Source organism: Mytilus edulis, chromosome 4 (genome assembly GCF_963676685.1).
Source record: "Mytilus edulis chromosome 4, xbMytEdul2.2, whole genome shotgun sequence".
In the NCBI taxonomy this organism is placed as follows: Eukaryota; Metazoa; Mollusca; class Bivalvia; order Mytilida; family Mytilidae; genus Mytilus; species Mytilus edulis.
In genome coordinates this window covers 95359850-95376119 of record NC_092347.1, presented here as the reverse complement: position 1 = coordinate 95376119, position 16270 = coordinate 95359850, and the positions used below count along the sequence as shown (strand labels likewise).

The 16270-nt window shown below is 31.5% G+C and overlaps 1 protein-coding gene across 2 annotated transcripts; it reads left to right on the top strand.

Annotated features, from left to right (window-relative positions):
- The first annotated feature begins 273 nt into the window (after positions 1-273).
- Positions 274-15789, top strand: LOC139521115 (glucans biosynthesis glucosyltransferase H-like). 2 transcript variants are annotated; one of them, XM_071314415.1, is made up of 2 exons: positions 274-420; positions 12853-15789. In XM_071314415.1, exon 2 carries the CDS (start codon positions 12932-12934, stop codon positions 14924-14926), a length of 1995 nt encoding a protein of 664 aa, XP_071170516.1. In that variant the 5' UTR covers positions 274-420; positions 12853-12931; the 3' UTR covers positions 14927-15789. The 2 variants fall into 2 exon arrangements, with proteins under 2 accessions (XP_071170516.1, XP_071170515.1); XM_071314414.1 differs by lacking the exon at positions 274-420 and adding an exon at positions 8884-9015.
- The last annotated feature ends 481 nt before the right edge of the window (positions 15790-16270 follow it).

Below are 16270 nucleotides of genomic sequence, written 5' to 3'. Positions count from 1 at the left end.
GTGCTATTTGTATGTCATTTATTCATACAATATATATATATATATATATATACTATAAATATAAACTTCACCTGGTAACATTTAAGGTTGTAAGTATGATGTACTGTCTGTGGTTTTGTATTGTAAACTACACAAAACTATCAAACAATTATGTTTACTTTATTAACAATAGGGAGAGTTTTGATCCGTCTACGTAAAAATACATTACAAAAAAACCTCAAATTTCATTACTATTAGCTCATGACATGGTATCAATAAAACAAAAGGTGTGGTAATAAATAAGTGATTGATCTAATCAACAAAAGGCGTACTAATTATATATACATACGTGTAATATCAAACTGATGGGAAATCATGTCAAATTGTAAGACCGTATCCAAATTTGAGAGAAATGCATAATATACCCAAAGTCAAAACATGGTAAGTTTCTTTATGTTTTTGAAAACACAATAAGAACTTTTGAAATAGTCTGTAAGCGAGATTTGAGATAATTTCACTATTATCGTCGTTAAACCCTTAATTAAATCGTTAACCCTTTACTGCCAATTTAGACTTTATTTCTTATCCGCTTTTGTTTACTTGTTATTCGCTCACAGTCAATATGTGAAGATAAAACTTGCGTCCTTCGTATCTCACACAAACATTCCGTTAGTATATGTGTTAAATGTTACATGAAACATCGAATTATTTTAGTTCTTCCTGATACAGATATATTTATGCGACTTTCAAATAATCGCTATCATTATAAATCACAACTGAAAACTGATTACTACAAAATACACTTACTAAATAGACATACCGGTAGTTATTTTATGGCAATCCATTCACGTAAATTGAAGCGTATACATTTTTTAATATGCTGTATTACGCGTTTCATCTACAAAAGACTCTTTGACGATTATTTTATGTTACAAATGCTTGCCTTATTATTGAATATTTATAAATTATCGTTGGTCACCTCGACTCGATTGCTTTTACCAATGATAATGTGATTATCGCTATTGTACCTGTGAAGACGTTGTTAATTTTATCGACAACGGCACGTGTGTCCTTAGTTTTTCTAGCGATAGATAATTTTTCATATCACATTACTGTGCTGAAATAGGAAACTATCAGTCAATAAGATCAAAGGAACCGATTTCGTTAAATAGCGATGAAATGGCGTTATCACGAAATTAAACATAAACAATATCATTCACGTATAAGAAGGTGGAATATTAATGTTTGCTTCATAAAAAGCTATCTCTTGGTCTTGGTCATTATGCTATGTTTGCTTCAAATTCACACGCCCATTCTCCGAGAAGTGTCATACAAATGAACAAATGTATGCGCATGCTTTATGTTGCTTTTAATTGGATATACATGGTATAACCTGTCAAGGCTATTCCCATGTGCATACATACAACATCAAAATTTATAAAACTATTATTCATGTCTACATATAAGTTGCTCTTCATGTTGGTATATGTATCGAAAGCCTTTGTAAGTTAACGACCTTTTGATTATTAGGAAAAAATATCGAACTCTAAGGAAAATTAAATTCGAAAGTCCGTTTTGAATAGTTCTTAACTAATTTGTCATTTAATTTTCTCTTTACCACGGGGTTGATAGTCTACATGATATAGGACCAAACATATACGATTTTCGATAACAAAGTTATCAAAATTCAACAAAATTAAGATGCGAAAATAATCAAATCCAAATCGCACAAAAGAATACTATTGAATTATTTTATTGGTGAATGAATTAAAATTATGTTTTTAACTTCCCATTTATGAGATATTATGGTTTTGCGGTCTACCCAAGTGTCACGCCCAAAGTAAAAAGTATAGCTTGAATTGTCATTAATGATTTTGACCATATTAGTGAATTTGTAATATATGTCAATCAGCTTGACGTACACTTACAGTAATTATGATGTGATGTGTAATACAAGTACAAGAACATAATATCGGAAGTGGCAGAGAAATCTTGTGAGATATTTTTTTTTATAACGAAACGAAATAAGTAATGAGAACTTGTCTTCATTCTAACAATATATATATTTTTACGTTGAAGCTAACGAATAAGATGGTGTAGTAAATGAAACATAAATTGAGATACTGGGTAAGAAAATAGCTAACTTGTTGCATGGAGACAAGATAATGATCTGAGGTTTTATACTTTTTCTATGAAATGGATTAATATTTATACCAGAACATAGTCAACGTTGGCTTTGACAATCAAGTGGTATATAACACATGGCCACTAAACAGCTGTTGTTTTTACTATGTGTGTACATTTCCAAGTTGTTAGATAAAATAAGTCTCCTATTACAACAGAATAATACTTTCATTACTTAATACACACATTTACAGATCATATTAAAATTGACAGGTTTATTTACAAAACTTTGAATGTTTTGAATGTTTCGAAAAACTAAGGATATTCTTATCCCAGGCATAGATTACCTTAGCCGAATTTTGGATCCTCAATGCTCTTCAACTTTGTACTTGTTTGGCTTTATAAATATTTTGATATGAGCGTCACTGATGCATCATACATTTAAAAGCATAAATAATGATTTGGTCAGTAAGGTGACACCACTTGCACTGGCTTAATTTTACACGAACGGTTGTAATGAAATACCTATCCCCCAAACTCGATAAAAACGTTGTAAAAACTAGCAGTTATTGATAATCCAAATTTTGGGTCATGGATGGTCTTCAACTTTGCACTAGTTTGGCTTTCTATCTAATTTGATCTGAGTATTACTGATGAGTCTTATGTAGACGAAACGCCCGTCTGGCGTATTAAATTATAATCCTGGTACCTTTGATAACTATTATTACCATCCTTTTGGAAATTTGTGCTTTTGTTGTTTGCCAGATGAAACTTTTAATACGTCTGATCGGACTACTTCGTTGCTCTTAACTGGCCTTTTTGTGGTGGCTTTCGTTAATCGCTAATAGATTGTTGTCAAAGTTATTTTCGTAAGGAGTATTTCCTATGTTTTTTCAAACCAAAGTTAATGCTAAACAGGTTGACTTTAGATCTCTTTCCTAGTGTCAACTTTCCTTTTCCTAATGCAATGAATAAGCCGTTATGTTTTATATTAAAATGCGACTGTCCCTTGCTTGGATATGTATGGTTCGCCTTCTTTCATTGACGTTGATGCTATTAGTTAATTAGTTTTGGACTCGCAATGGTTAAGTAAATATACTATTTTAAATTAAATTATCAATTTTAAAAGACGCGTTAATATGTTTTTCTATGTCTATGTTTATAATAAAATACTGCGAAACTACTGGTCGGATAATACATTTCGGTGCATGACTAACAACTTATTTTATCAATATTTTGTTTCATAGCATCAATACAATTATTGGTAGAAGACAATTATATCATTTACCAGAGCTAAGTTTCAGAAATTGTTCATCTTTGGTTATTTATAAAAAAATGTTCTTCATCGATCGATAATAGGGTTAATACATTATTCGTATTAGTAAAAAGGGTAAATGGTTTTGAAATAAACTCACCTCTTACTAGGAATCATGAATCCTGCATAGCTGATTTGTATCTTACTATATCCATAACATTTGATGCAATGCTTTTATATGATTTCATACAGTCAATACATGGAAGTACAATGACTCCGAGTCGGTTTTTTTAAATATTAAGAAAGATTTAAGGGTTAAGTAAGACTTTTTCCGGATCATATATTTAAATCCGGTCATTGTACTTTTCTTATTATGACTTTACGGTCATCATTATTATTGTTTTCTGAAATTGATAGAAAATATCTTTTTTATTTGACAAACGATTATTCAGCAGGTCTTTAGACATTATTTAAGAAACTTTACTCTCTAGGTTGCATTTCTGTAAATATTGACAATGCAATTTCCCATAGGAATACCTTTTACGGCCAAAACTGTACCACTTTTACTATGAAGTTTTGAAATCTTATCCTAGAATTGAAAGTCCATATTCACCACAATTTTTTTCAAAGGTCAAAATATAGGGCTGTGCGGCATATTTTCAACGTTTATATGCCCTGAACTTCTCAGAGTTTAAACTAACACTATTTTTCTTAACTACCCCTACCTCGAATGAAAGGTTACCACATATTTCAATGTAAACAATATGCACGTGTATATTTACTGGTAACATTTCCAAGTTATGTCCCTGTGAGATGGAACACAGAGAGCATAACTGGAAACCAGTATGTAAACAAAATTAATTTTCTATGAATATTCAAGATTCCCCAAAAGAGGCGTGTTTTGAGAAAGAGCTGTATTTACAAAGTGCAACCTCTATGCTAAATTATATATATATATATATATATATATAGATAGAGTTATAAAGAAAAATGTAAACAGACTACCGTTCCCAAAATAAATTCCAATGGTCTATACTCGTTTACAATGTTATTCTGTTTAGATAGTAGAAATACTAAAAAGTAAAATCAAAAAAATACTGAACTCAGAGGAAAATTTAATTGGAAAGTCCATAATCACATGGCAAAATCAAATGACAAAACACATCAAAAACGAATGGACAAGAACTAAGGCATAACATTTTATCACATGAAGTAAGAATGTCAGAATACCTATATGTAAATCACATATGCTATATTTTCTGGTCACTGACGACAATTCTCAAGATCTCAACCCTGCAGGTCATTATATCAACAAGAAGTTGATGGTTGTATTTTCTATATTTTGGAGGAATATAATATCGCCATCTTGACCTCGGACTGTACATAAATAGAAAGTCTGGTTTGATAAATCTGAGGTTACAGTATTTTATCGATGTTCAAACTTCGCAAATATTTTTTGAATAAACAAAAACCAAAAAAAAAAAAAAAACCAAACACAGTCTGAAGAATCAATATGAAATCAAAACTGAGTTAGACAGGGTTAATCATTCGCCATGTGCATCCATATTCAGTCAGAATGTCACTTTTGGGAATTATACGACAATCGTTAATAAAATTAACGGTATCAATTTTCTTGCACCAGATGCGCATTTCGACAATCCGTGTCTCTTCAGTGATGCTCGTGGCCAAAATATTTGAAATCCAAAGCTTATATAAAACATGAAGAGCTATAATCCAAAAGGTCCAAAAAGTATAGCCAAATCCGTGAAAGGAATCAGAGCTTTGCATGAGGGAGATACATTCCTTAATTTATAATAATTTCTATCATTTTGTAACAGCAAGTTTTAATAACACAAAAAAATCCGTATATTCATGCCAGTACCGAAGTACTGGCTACTGGGCTGGTGATACCCTCGGGGACTAATAGTCCACCAGCAGAGGCATCGACCCAGTGATAGTAATAAAATTAACGGTATCAATTTTCTTGCACCAGATGCGCATTTCGACAATACATGTCTCTTCAGTGATGCTCGTGGACAAAATATTTGAAATCCAAAGCTTATATAAAACATGAAGAGCTATAATCCAAAAGGTCCAAAAAGTATAGCCAAATCCGTGAAAGGAATCAGAGCTTTGCATGAGGGAGATACATTCCTTAATTTATAATAATTTCTATCATTTTGTAACAGCAAATTTTAAATTACATTGATAAGTAATCTATTCAATGTAAACATGTGGGTCAAATAGAGTAAAAAAAGAAGATTAAAGAGAGGACTTTGCATCTCATTAGGCAAAGTTTGCCGTCTTTTGAGGTGGTTATGTTTTGCGCCCATTGTATTTTTATAGCTGTGTGGTTAATTTTAAATCATTAGCGTTCATCTTTTTGAGATATCAGATATGAGCATTACTTATAAAGGTAAATCCAGGACAAATATTCGGACTCAACAAATAAGTATTAGTTTATTTATTTTTTTCAAATTCTGATTTTCTTGATTTTTTACATGAGTTTTAGTGGTGTGGTCTATTCTGTAATAACTTTATGATAAATTTGCGATGTTTAGACAAGCTTAAGAGTTTTTGTTCAATAAAAATGACGACACAGACGTGACAGAATAAACAATCTCAGCTAGTATCATTCAGTGTTTTATCAAATAACATTTTGCATATAATGGATTTGGGGTTTTTATGTAAAAGAAATTATTTTGAAAACATAACATATGTTTTGATAGTCACATACTTTATATCAACATCATAACAAAAAGATGTTTTTTTTTTCACCATAACATAAGTATAATTGTCTGCGCATCTTTAGTTTTTTCATAATATTTTAATACATGACAGACACAATAAAGAAAGTAGATTAAAATATGATCCCAAACACAGGACGAATTTGTCAAATGGTATTGACATATTTTTACAAGTTTGGCGACAATTTTATTGAGACGCAGATGTGCAATGTTATAAACTTCAGAAAGGCTTTGTTTTGCTGAAATATCACTCCTGCAAAGTCATGTTAATTGAATGGAATTTATCTTTTTCTTATGATTTATTCATCATTATAACGCAAACTTACCGTAATAAACAATATAGGATTAACAGTATTGGTAAAAACACCAGCCCACGTACATTTTTGAATGAAAAACTTATATCTGTCCGACGTTTTTTTTCCTTTCCTTTTAATAAATAGATATAAAGATATGTGGTATTGGTGCCAATTAGACAATTCTCCATCCAAATCACAATTTGTAAAAGTAAATCATTATAAGTCAAAGTACAGTCTTCAACACGGAGCCTTGGTTCACACCGAACAGCATGCTATAAAGGGCCCATTAAAATGACTAGTGTAAAATCATTCAAATCAACGGTCTAATCTATATAAAAAAACGACAATGAGAAACATTTATGAATCACATCAACAACAGGGACAGTCAAAGAAGACATGAATGTATTGAACCATGACATCCTGCTGAAAAAAGGTTCGCAAGTTTGTTTTTAGTCAAAAAAATGCAATTGTTTTAATAAATAGAATTAATATCGCATCGTTTTAATATGATGCTCACCCTCAAAATCAAGTACCAATACACGTTTTAACAGACTAGCTAGAAATAATTTGGTCAGTGAATTTTGAATTGCTTTTTTTATGACCAAAGTTGCAATTAGATGGATGTGTGTTGCTTCCTTTTTATGTAAAATAGCTCTTTAACTGTTTTGACTCTATATGTCTTTCAAATAATAGACTTAAGCGTTCCTGTTAATGGTAAATCCAGGAAACGCTTCGGACGCATGCAAATTAGAACATACTTTTTTTTATATCTTCTTCTTATTAATTAAAAAAAACAACGTTACCAAATAATCAAGTAAACCTAATTACTTATATAAAGACTGTAAAAAAAACTTGTCATTTAATAAACGCTATTCCAAAAAAAACCTCCTTTTACAGAAACCTATTTTGTAATATATACATTTGTTATGGGTTTTTATAAACAACATAAGTTCTGCAGTATTACTTGTTTTCAAAACTCTGTCTAAACTAAACAAAATGTATAAATATATTAAAATGTAAAATCAATAGTTGGGATATCCTGGATAAACACATTAAATTTCAACCCTGCATTCGAAATTGTTTTATATTGAATGTTTAAATGTATATTTGTGTAATTCTTCCAATCACTGTACATCGCTCACGAGAATAAAGGTATATCATGTATTAAATAGATATATCTCACTATTAATGTCTTTTTAGACGGAAAACAGGTTTGGCGAATACAATTGTGCAATAGCTGTCAACAGTTTATTTTGCAATGCGACTTGTTTAGCTAGCTATAAAACCAGGTTTAATCCACTATTTTCTACCATGACAGGTTTCCTTAATGGTATATTTATTATAATGTCTATCAAATAAAAGGTACCACTAGTTTCCTCTTGTTCTATGCTAGTAAATACATTGAGAATATATCAACCAAGGGAAGAATTCATACGAACTGCAAAAATGGAGATAAAATGTGTGCTATATATGTACTAGTTATGCTAATCAAGTATAAAAAAATGTCAAGAAAGCCAATAGAACATTACCTGAAATTTTCATGTTAGTAGTTATCAAAAGTACCAGGATTATAATTTAGTACGCCAGAAGCGCGTTTCGTCTACATAAGACTCACCAGTGACGCTCATAATATCAAAATAGTTATAAAGCCAAACAAGTACAAAGTTGAAGAGCATTGAGGATCCAAAATTCCAAAAAGTCGTGCCAAATACGGCTAAGGTAATCTATTCCTGGGACAAGAAAATCCTTAGTTTTTCGAAAAATTCAAAGTTTTGTAATCAGGAAATTTATAAAAATGACCACATTATGGATATTCATGTCAACACCGAAGTGCTTACAACTGGGCTGGTAATACCCTCGGGGACAAAACGTCCACCAGCAGCGCAGACTATTTTGGTGTCATCAGATTGAAGACAAAGAAATTATGTTGAAATGAAAACTTAAACTGATCGGAATGAATATTCGACTGATAGACAAATTCGAAATAACCAAATGAAATGACAACTTAACTATACATGCTATAGAAGCAGACAGTTATCCAAGGAGTTTATAAATTATGAATACATTCGTAAATCCTATGACAGTTTTTTAGATATATTAACTGGCTTAAACTGCTCTCTCATCTAAGCGAAACGAATACATTTTCAGTATTGTGAATTGTTAGTAATGTAAGGAAAAATATTAAACACACGTTTGTTTAGTACACTAAAGTGCAAATACTACTTTTATTATATTTCTCATGTGTTATTAATTATTAGGTATGGTAGTTTTTCATCTGCCCCCTCCCGATAAATAACTATATTTGTGTACAGTTATCTCACTTATGTACACATATCCTTGTACGTCATTTGTTTAGAGCGAAAGGTAGTTAATCAGTTCAAGACAAGACGTAACAGATAACCTTGTACTGTTTCATAAAAAATATTGCCAATTAATTAAGTCGAATGCCGTAGGCAAAAGACATCAAGCAATAAAAGTATCGTTTAGTCGGAAGTTAAGGATGTTTTGTTTCTGTACAATCCCATAAGGAGACGCCCGGAAAGATTTAGCAACAAATGAATGAATACATTTGAGACAGACTATTACCCCTTCACTATACTAAACTAGTGGTAAGGTAAGTTGTGTAAGCCTTTTGTGATAAAAGTCAACGATTTTAGATAGAAGGCTTCATTGTGACTTTTATAATTAGTACAGCGCGTTGCTTTGCGTATTTTTAAGTTCGTTTACAAATCAACTTTCTTAACGCAAGGGCTGTGATAATAATAAAATATACATTTTTCGCGTTCTAAATACATATCGATATGCTTGAGCAGGAACGCCCATACTCAAAACAATTACAAGCCAATTTTAGTGTTTTAATACGAGACGAGATTTATGACTGACATCAGAATATAAAGAATGCTGGGTTAACTTTGTCGAAGGGAGTTTGAACCTTGCTTTAGAAATAGTTTTCAGATATAAATATGTTTTAAATTTTATTTTTTTAATTGTTTTTAACTTAAACATAATGAAAAATGTATACACCATATGTTCGTAAGTATTTGACTAAGACTTTTTGAAAAAGGGTTTGATTATTGATTCAATTAAATAACAAAACAGCGACATTATCTATCGTAGAAATCATCGGAAAATTAGCTGAATCAAATAAAGATATTGTTTTAGATCATGCCATTGCCAAAGCATTAGCTACTAAGCTAGCAGTTCCCACAGTGACTTACATTTTACCAGCAGCGATATCATACCTTACAAAAAAACCTAAAAAAAATAGTAAATCCGTCTAACGTCAACTTTGCCAGAAGTATTTGAAACTTTTATCTCTTAATATTGTTTAAATTTGTCAACGGACATTCTAAAGTACAAATTGAAGTAAAGTAGGATCCAGAATCCTCCTAGGACAAATCAAAATTCAAATATCTACTAGTAATAAATCCAGATTTATAATGTGAGGATTGTTAATACTACTTTATTCCTGGTACTATTTATGATACTACTTTTAAAAACAATAGTTCGTATGATTCTGGAGAATTTTTACATATGAATAAACTCATCATAGATACCAGGACTAAATTTAGTATACGCCAGACGCGCGTTTCGTCTACAAAAGACTCATCAGTGACGCTCGAATCTAAAAACGTTAAAAAGGCCAAATAAAGTACGAAGTTGAAGAGCATTGAGGACCAAAGTTCCTAAAAGTTTTGCCAAATACAGCTAAGGTAATCTATGCCTGAGGTATGTTACGATTTTCATTACTTCATTACCCAAATAATTTGTAAATTAAATAAACTTCCGTGGAAATCTTTCATTCATACTACAATAGTATACAGTTTGTTTATGTTAATTTTATAATCAGACAATTTTGGCATTATAACATGAACAGAGTTCAGTAAAACAAAATTTGCATACATTATCAAGATGTCTTCTGAATAATAATTTTGAGACATAATTGAAAATGTTGCCTGTTTTAGCTACTTTTTTTTTTATCAAAAGGCATTAATTACGTTATATTGAAAAGAAAATATTTGAAATACTTCCAAATCAATGTGGTTTTGGTTAAGAATGTCTAAATTAAAAATTTGCCAAAATGGAAGTTTTAACTATGTATAGGTATTTATTTTATGATATGTTCTGAGATACATTTACAATATTGATAGTGGGTTTTATAAGTATTGTTAAACATTAGAGAAGTACACACTATGACCTTATAATACTGTGAATTTTATATAACAAAAATAAAAGACTTAAAAGGAAAAGTCTCTGCTGTGAAATAAAATCATAAAAAATAAACCTACTTCTTGTCATTTTGAGTCTACGTCTGATAATGCTAGTTTATTTCATGATTAAGAAAAAACAAAACAGTTTTTTTTTAATTCTGTCCTTCTCTGTCATCATCAAGTTTATTATCGCACCGCGGGTAGATTATCACGTTGTGATTGGTTTAACGCCGTCACGTGGTGACCCCCTATGAGACCGTAGGGGGTTAGTAAATTTCATAGGGGGTTCATGACGTTAATGGTGACGTCATCTATTAATGTTGGTGTGTTTCATTGTTTATTTTTCAACAAAACGCAGCAGAAAAGTCTAGCGTGCGATAAATTCGTTATACGGTTAACTACTGACCCCTACAGATCCATAGAGGGTGAATAAAATCCATATGGATTTTATTAATCCTCTATGGATCCTTTGGGGTCAGTAGCGAACCATATAACTTATAATATAGGAACCCCTAGTACATAAGAGACGACATATATTAAAGGAACATAAACACTCATAAGCCATGGGAGGTTTATCTAGCTACAAAAACCGGGTTTAACACACTATTTTCTTTGGGAAATGGTTGAACCTAGTCATGAATATGATACTTTACTGCTGTAGCCCTATTTCTGACATTTTTACCTATTATGTCTGTTTGTGTTGTTCACACATCGTTGTCAATATAGTGCAATTTTATACGACTGTTCTACATGTGATAATTTTAGCTAGCTGTAAAACCAGTTAGATCAATCATTTTCTACATAAGAAATTGCCTGTACCAAGTCAGGAATACGTCAGTTGTTGACCATTCGTTTGATGAGTTTAAGCTTTTGATTTTGCCATTTGATTAGGGACTTTCCGTATTGAAATTTTCCTCGGAGTTGTTCAGTATTTTTGTGACTTTTTGTTTTAATCGTTCCGCTGACTATTAACGTTTTAATCGGTTCTTATGATCAGTGTGTATGTTGTGTTTAGTTATAAGCAAACTGGCAAGAAAACATTTATGTAAACTTATATCTTATGTTCAGAAGTTAAAAAAAAAAGTAAAGGCATGGAAAAAAAAGGTGTTGTCCTCGGGAGTTATGAACATTTGTTCACCCTCGAAAAATCATATTTGCCTCGGGCTAAGGCCCCGTGAAATATGAATATTCTTTGGTGAACAAATCTTCATATCTCCCTTAGGCACGGGAAATAAATGTATAATATTATATAATAATACTACGAAGTTAAACACACAAAAATTAAAAGTCCACACAAATCCGTCTGAAAGAAATGAGGGTTTTTCTCAATATCATTCAAAAATGGCACCCGTTTTGTTGCTCCTGACAGCGAAAATTGGTGACAAGTCACATTCAGTAATGTCATTAAAGACAAAAAAGGCTTGGGTTGCGACTTAGACAGAGGGAACATACAGTTATTGTCAGCTACATCATGATGGCGTCTGTAAACAAATTAATTAAGAAAGCTAAATTTGTTATGAAAAGTGATTGATAGATAAAGTTAACGTTGTTATTGTTACTTTTTATTGCCAAATTCATAAAAATATAATTAACGACAAAATCACGTAAAACTGAAATAAATATTAATGAACATAGATGGATTGACGATTTTGTACTTTTCACCTATTACTCATAATGTGTATTATGTTTTGGATGGGCGTACTACGGGAGTGAAAAATTCTTTATTGTCAACATTTTACGAACATATCATACTATATTGAGAAATTCACATAAAAACTTTCATATTAAACAAAAATAATTAAATAAGTGATAAATATTAAACAAAAAAACTATAAATGTCAATGAATCCTTCACACGGTTCCAGTTGTAATAGTATTGTTGATGTTCTTACAAATTTTTGTAGTGATTGATTAAGAACAAGTGATGGAATTCAATATACTTATTAGATGGGCGGTCCCTTCTGAAGTTGATTCTTTTGATTCGCATCGGTTTGTATTTGATCTGTCTTTGTATAGGTAACTCTTAAGACCCTTTTCCCGTGTTTTCAAATTATTTCTTAATTGATTAAAAAGGAGTAAAATCACAAAAATACTGAACTCCGAGGAAAATTCAAAACAGAAAGTCCGTAATCAAATGGATTAAGAATTAATGAGATTGTTATAATCCGCTTTTCTTAATTTTTAATGTCGACATCTTACTTCATTCTATTTTCTTTTACAGTTGTCTTTTATTTTTTTCAGATACTGAATCTTGATTTCTAAATTTATGGAATTAGTACAAGGAAGACAAATCTGAAGAAAAGAACGTTACAGAATTAACATGAACAGAATAACAAGAATATACTTGTATTTTACGACTTGGGTGTCATTGGCTTTTATTGCTATTATCCTGAACGTTATAAATGTGGATTGGGAAAGGACTAACTATATCAACGGAATTATCATTGTAGTTGTCCTTGGTGTTCTACAAGGCAGCGTAATGGAATTTCCTACTCAAACAATGGCAACTCTTCTGATAGGAGGCGATAAAAGAGGACTACAAAAAGCTAAATCTGACAGATTGACAATCGTTCTTAATTACAATTTATTAGCAATGAGTAGAGATGAAATAGACGAGTGTATGGAAACGATGTACGAAGCTTACATGGGAAACCTAAGTCCGAATGTGTCAGCTGTTTTAGTAAGTGCAACGGGCGACCAAAGTTTAAAAGACTACGAATTAGAAGTTCGAGATCGATTCAGATCTGCCATTTTCGATGAACTATTTCATGAAGGATCATGTTTTGCAAAAGATGATTTCGAATCTATTGATCCCATCCGTTTAGATAATGTGTGGAATTTGTATGAAGATGTAGACAAAACATTGTTCTTTCACGAATATTTACATGATATCTGTGATCGATATGCCAGAGAATTTATGGTAATACACCGGGTATCTCGGGTATTAAGAAAATGTGGTCAGTATCAAGATCTTATGCTTCTGTCTGAAGGTGACGACGAGGCTTTCTCATACTGTGACCCATTATTTTATGGCAAAGGTGCTAGAAATGAAGGTGAACAACTGTTTTATGATTCGGATGACGTCAAAAACATCTTTGGTAGAAAATTTGACTATACACTGGTATTAGACGGAGATACTGGTGTTCCGAAAAAATGTGTCTTCGATCTGCTAGACATTGCCGCTGCTAATCCAGAAAAGGGTATCATTCAACCGGCGATAAAAATTCACTGTCAACCTACGGATACAATATTCATGCATATTGAAACAATACGCCAGCAAATCTATGAACCAATGACAAATGCTGTCATGGAATTATTAGGACAATCAGCTTATTTTGGCAAAGCACTACTAAAAAACAGAATTTACATAGATAATGTTATTGGAAGCAGAGATCATCCGATTGAAAGAGTTCCAATCGATGTTCTTAGTCACGACACATTTGAGGCTGCCATTTTAAAACCGCTTTATGCCGGATCAGTCTTCCTTCTCGAAGCACCGTCATTAAATTTTGTGACATGGAGTATTCGTGAACGTCGATGGAATAGGGGAGAAGTTTTATTAGCTATGTATTTTTGGGAAAATGGCATCGGAAGGCCTATGCGATGGATTAAAAAGAAACTTCAGGGAGAGAACTTTAATGCAACCAAACTTAGAACAGAATCTCCACTGAATTTCGCTAGCAGTTACATTGCCTATTCAGCACTTAGACAAATGGTAATGAAACCATTGCTCATGCTATATGTAATTATCCACATCTCGGTACATTTACGTTATAGATATGCCTCAATTATCCTTATTATGTTTCTTGTTCTAGTGTTTCCAAAATTTGCAACATGCAATAGACATAATTATAAATATGTTTTGCTAGAAACTTTAGCATCGTTCTTCCAATTTACACCAGAAGCTATGGTTGGCTGTGTTAGAATCTTTAAAGCTGTTCAAGCAAATCTTGCAAAGAATGTTAAATGGATTCCTCAAAGGGCAGTGGAGGATGAGTTCAGAAATAGCAATCCATTTATATCTAGTTTCCATCACTTATGGGGATATTCTCTGTTTGCATTAGTATGCGGAGTACTTGTGGTTTTATTTATTCCCCGAGCAATATTGATTTTAATCATGTTGACGACTTTATTTTTACTTCCTATTTATACCGGAATTACCTCACTTCCACTCAAGTCTCCTTCTCGGAGTAATAATGATGATATCTCTTTTCCAAATGGCGAAAAAGAAATTGCTATTAGCGATGCAGAAATGCCAGGGACGTATAGGAGTGTTGATGGTGGTGTCATCAACGAAGGTTTCAGTAAATATTAAAGAGTAAAATAAATAGAAACAGAATTGAAATCCAGACTAATATCAATTAAACTATGTGTTAAGCAAACCATTACTTGTAATTAAAACTTTTTTTTACATTAGCGACATAGTCAGATGAAATCCATTATATTGTATGTACTTAAAAGTGTGTCGGAATGTGATAGTTATGATAATTATCATAAATGTCACTTCAAATCGTTAATTATATATGTCAGGCAGTGATTAATTTGTATTTTGATATTGGAATTTCTGTCTTAGTTCGAAGAAGACATTGTCAAATATAGATGATCAAATATTTTTCATTTGTGTTCTTATTACATTAAGCGTTTTTATCATATAACGTAGTATATGGTCAGAAATGTAATAAGAAATATTGAAAATAAAAATAAAAACTAGAAATAAAACGCAGACGTTAAAATATTTTCAGTGGATGGAAAAGCTCTTATTAGTTTACCAAATTAACTACCTTCTAAATAGAGCTATCTCAGTTTTTGCTATTCATTTCAATAGAGCATTTTTACGAATATAAGAAACAAATAATTATGATGAATGGATATGTTTTGAATTTCAATTAATGCAATATTTGAACTACAGGTAAATTATTGAGATAACGAATTAAATAAACCCTTTCAACAAATTCTTTTAAGGTTTGGAAGTTGGCAGTATATAACCTATTGTAAGCGGGATAACACAATCTTATTTTCTAATGTTTTTGTTTTTTACCAAGCCTGTGAATCTAAGTATGCTCCGTGTGAACTGATCGATCCTTTGAATACACTTATTCTAAAAGGTGAACAATTCAATAATGTTTTATGATTGTATACATATTTATTTTATTACCAATGAATAAAAGAATAACCAGATTTTTTTTTATGCATATAGGTAAATTAACGGTTCTTCAATCTGTCGATATCTATTTTGGCATTGAACTATGTCATGATTTCCCATATTCATGGTATTTGTCTATACATATTGCATCTATGGACGAAATTGTTTCGATAGCAAAATAAAAAAATATAGTATGCAGTTGCTGATATTGATGACAAAAATAAATTTGAAAAAACAAGTCTTAAATGTCAGTCTATCGTCTTTCAGAAGGTATAATTTCATAATTTAATTAAAAAATAAAGGCAACAGTAGTATACCGCTGTTCAAACTCATAAATCCAAGGACAAAAAACAAAATCGGGGTAACAAACTAAAACTGGTGGAAGCGCATTAAATATAAGAGGAGAACAACGACACAACACTACAATGTAACACACACAGAAACGGACAAAGCATCAGACAAAATCCCACGAGAATAACAAATATAACATCAAAACCAAATACATGAATTTTTTCG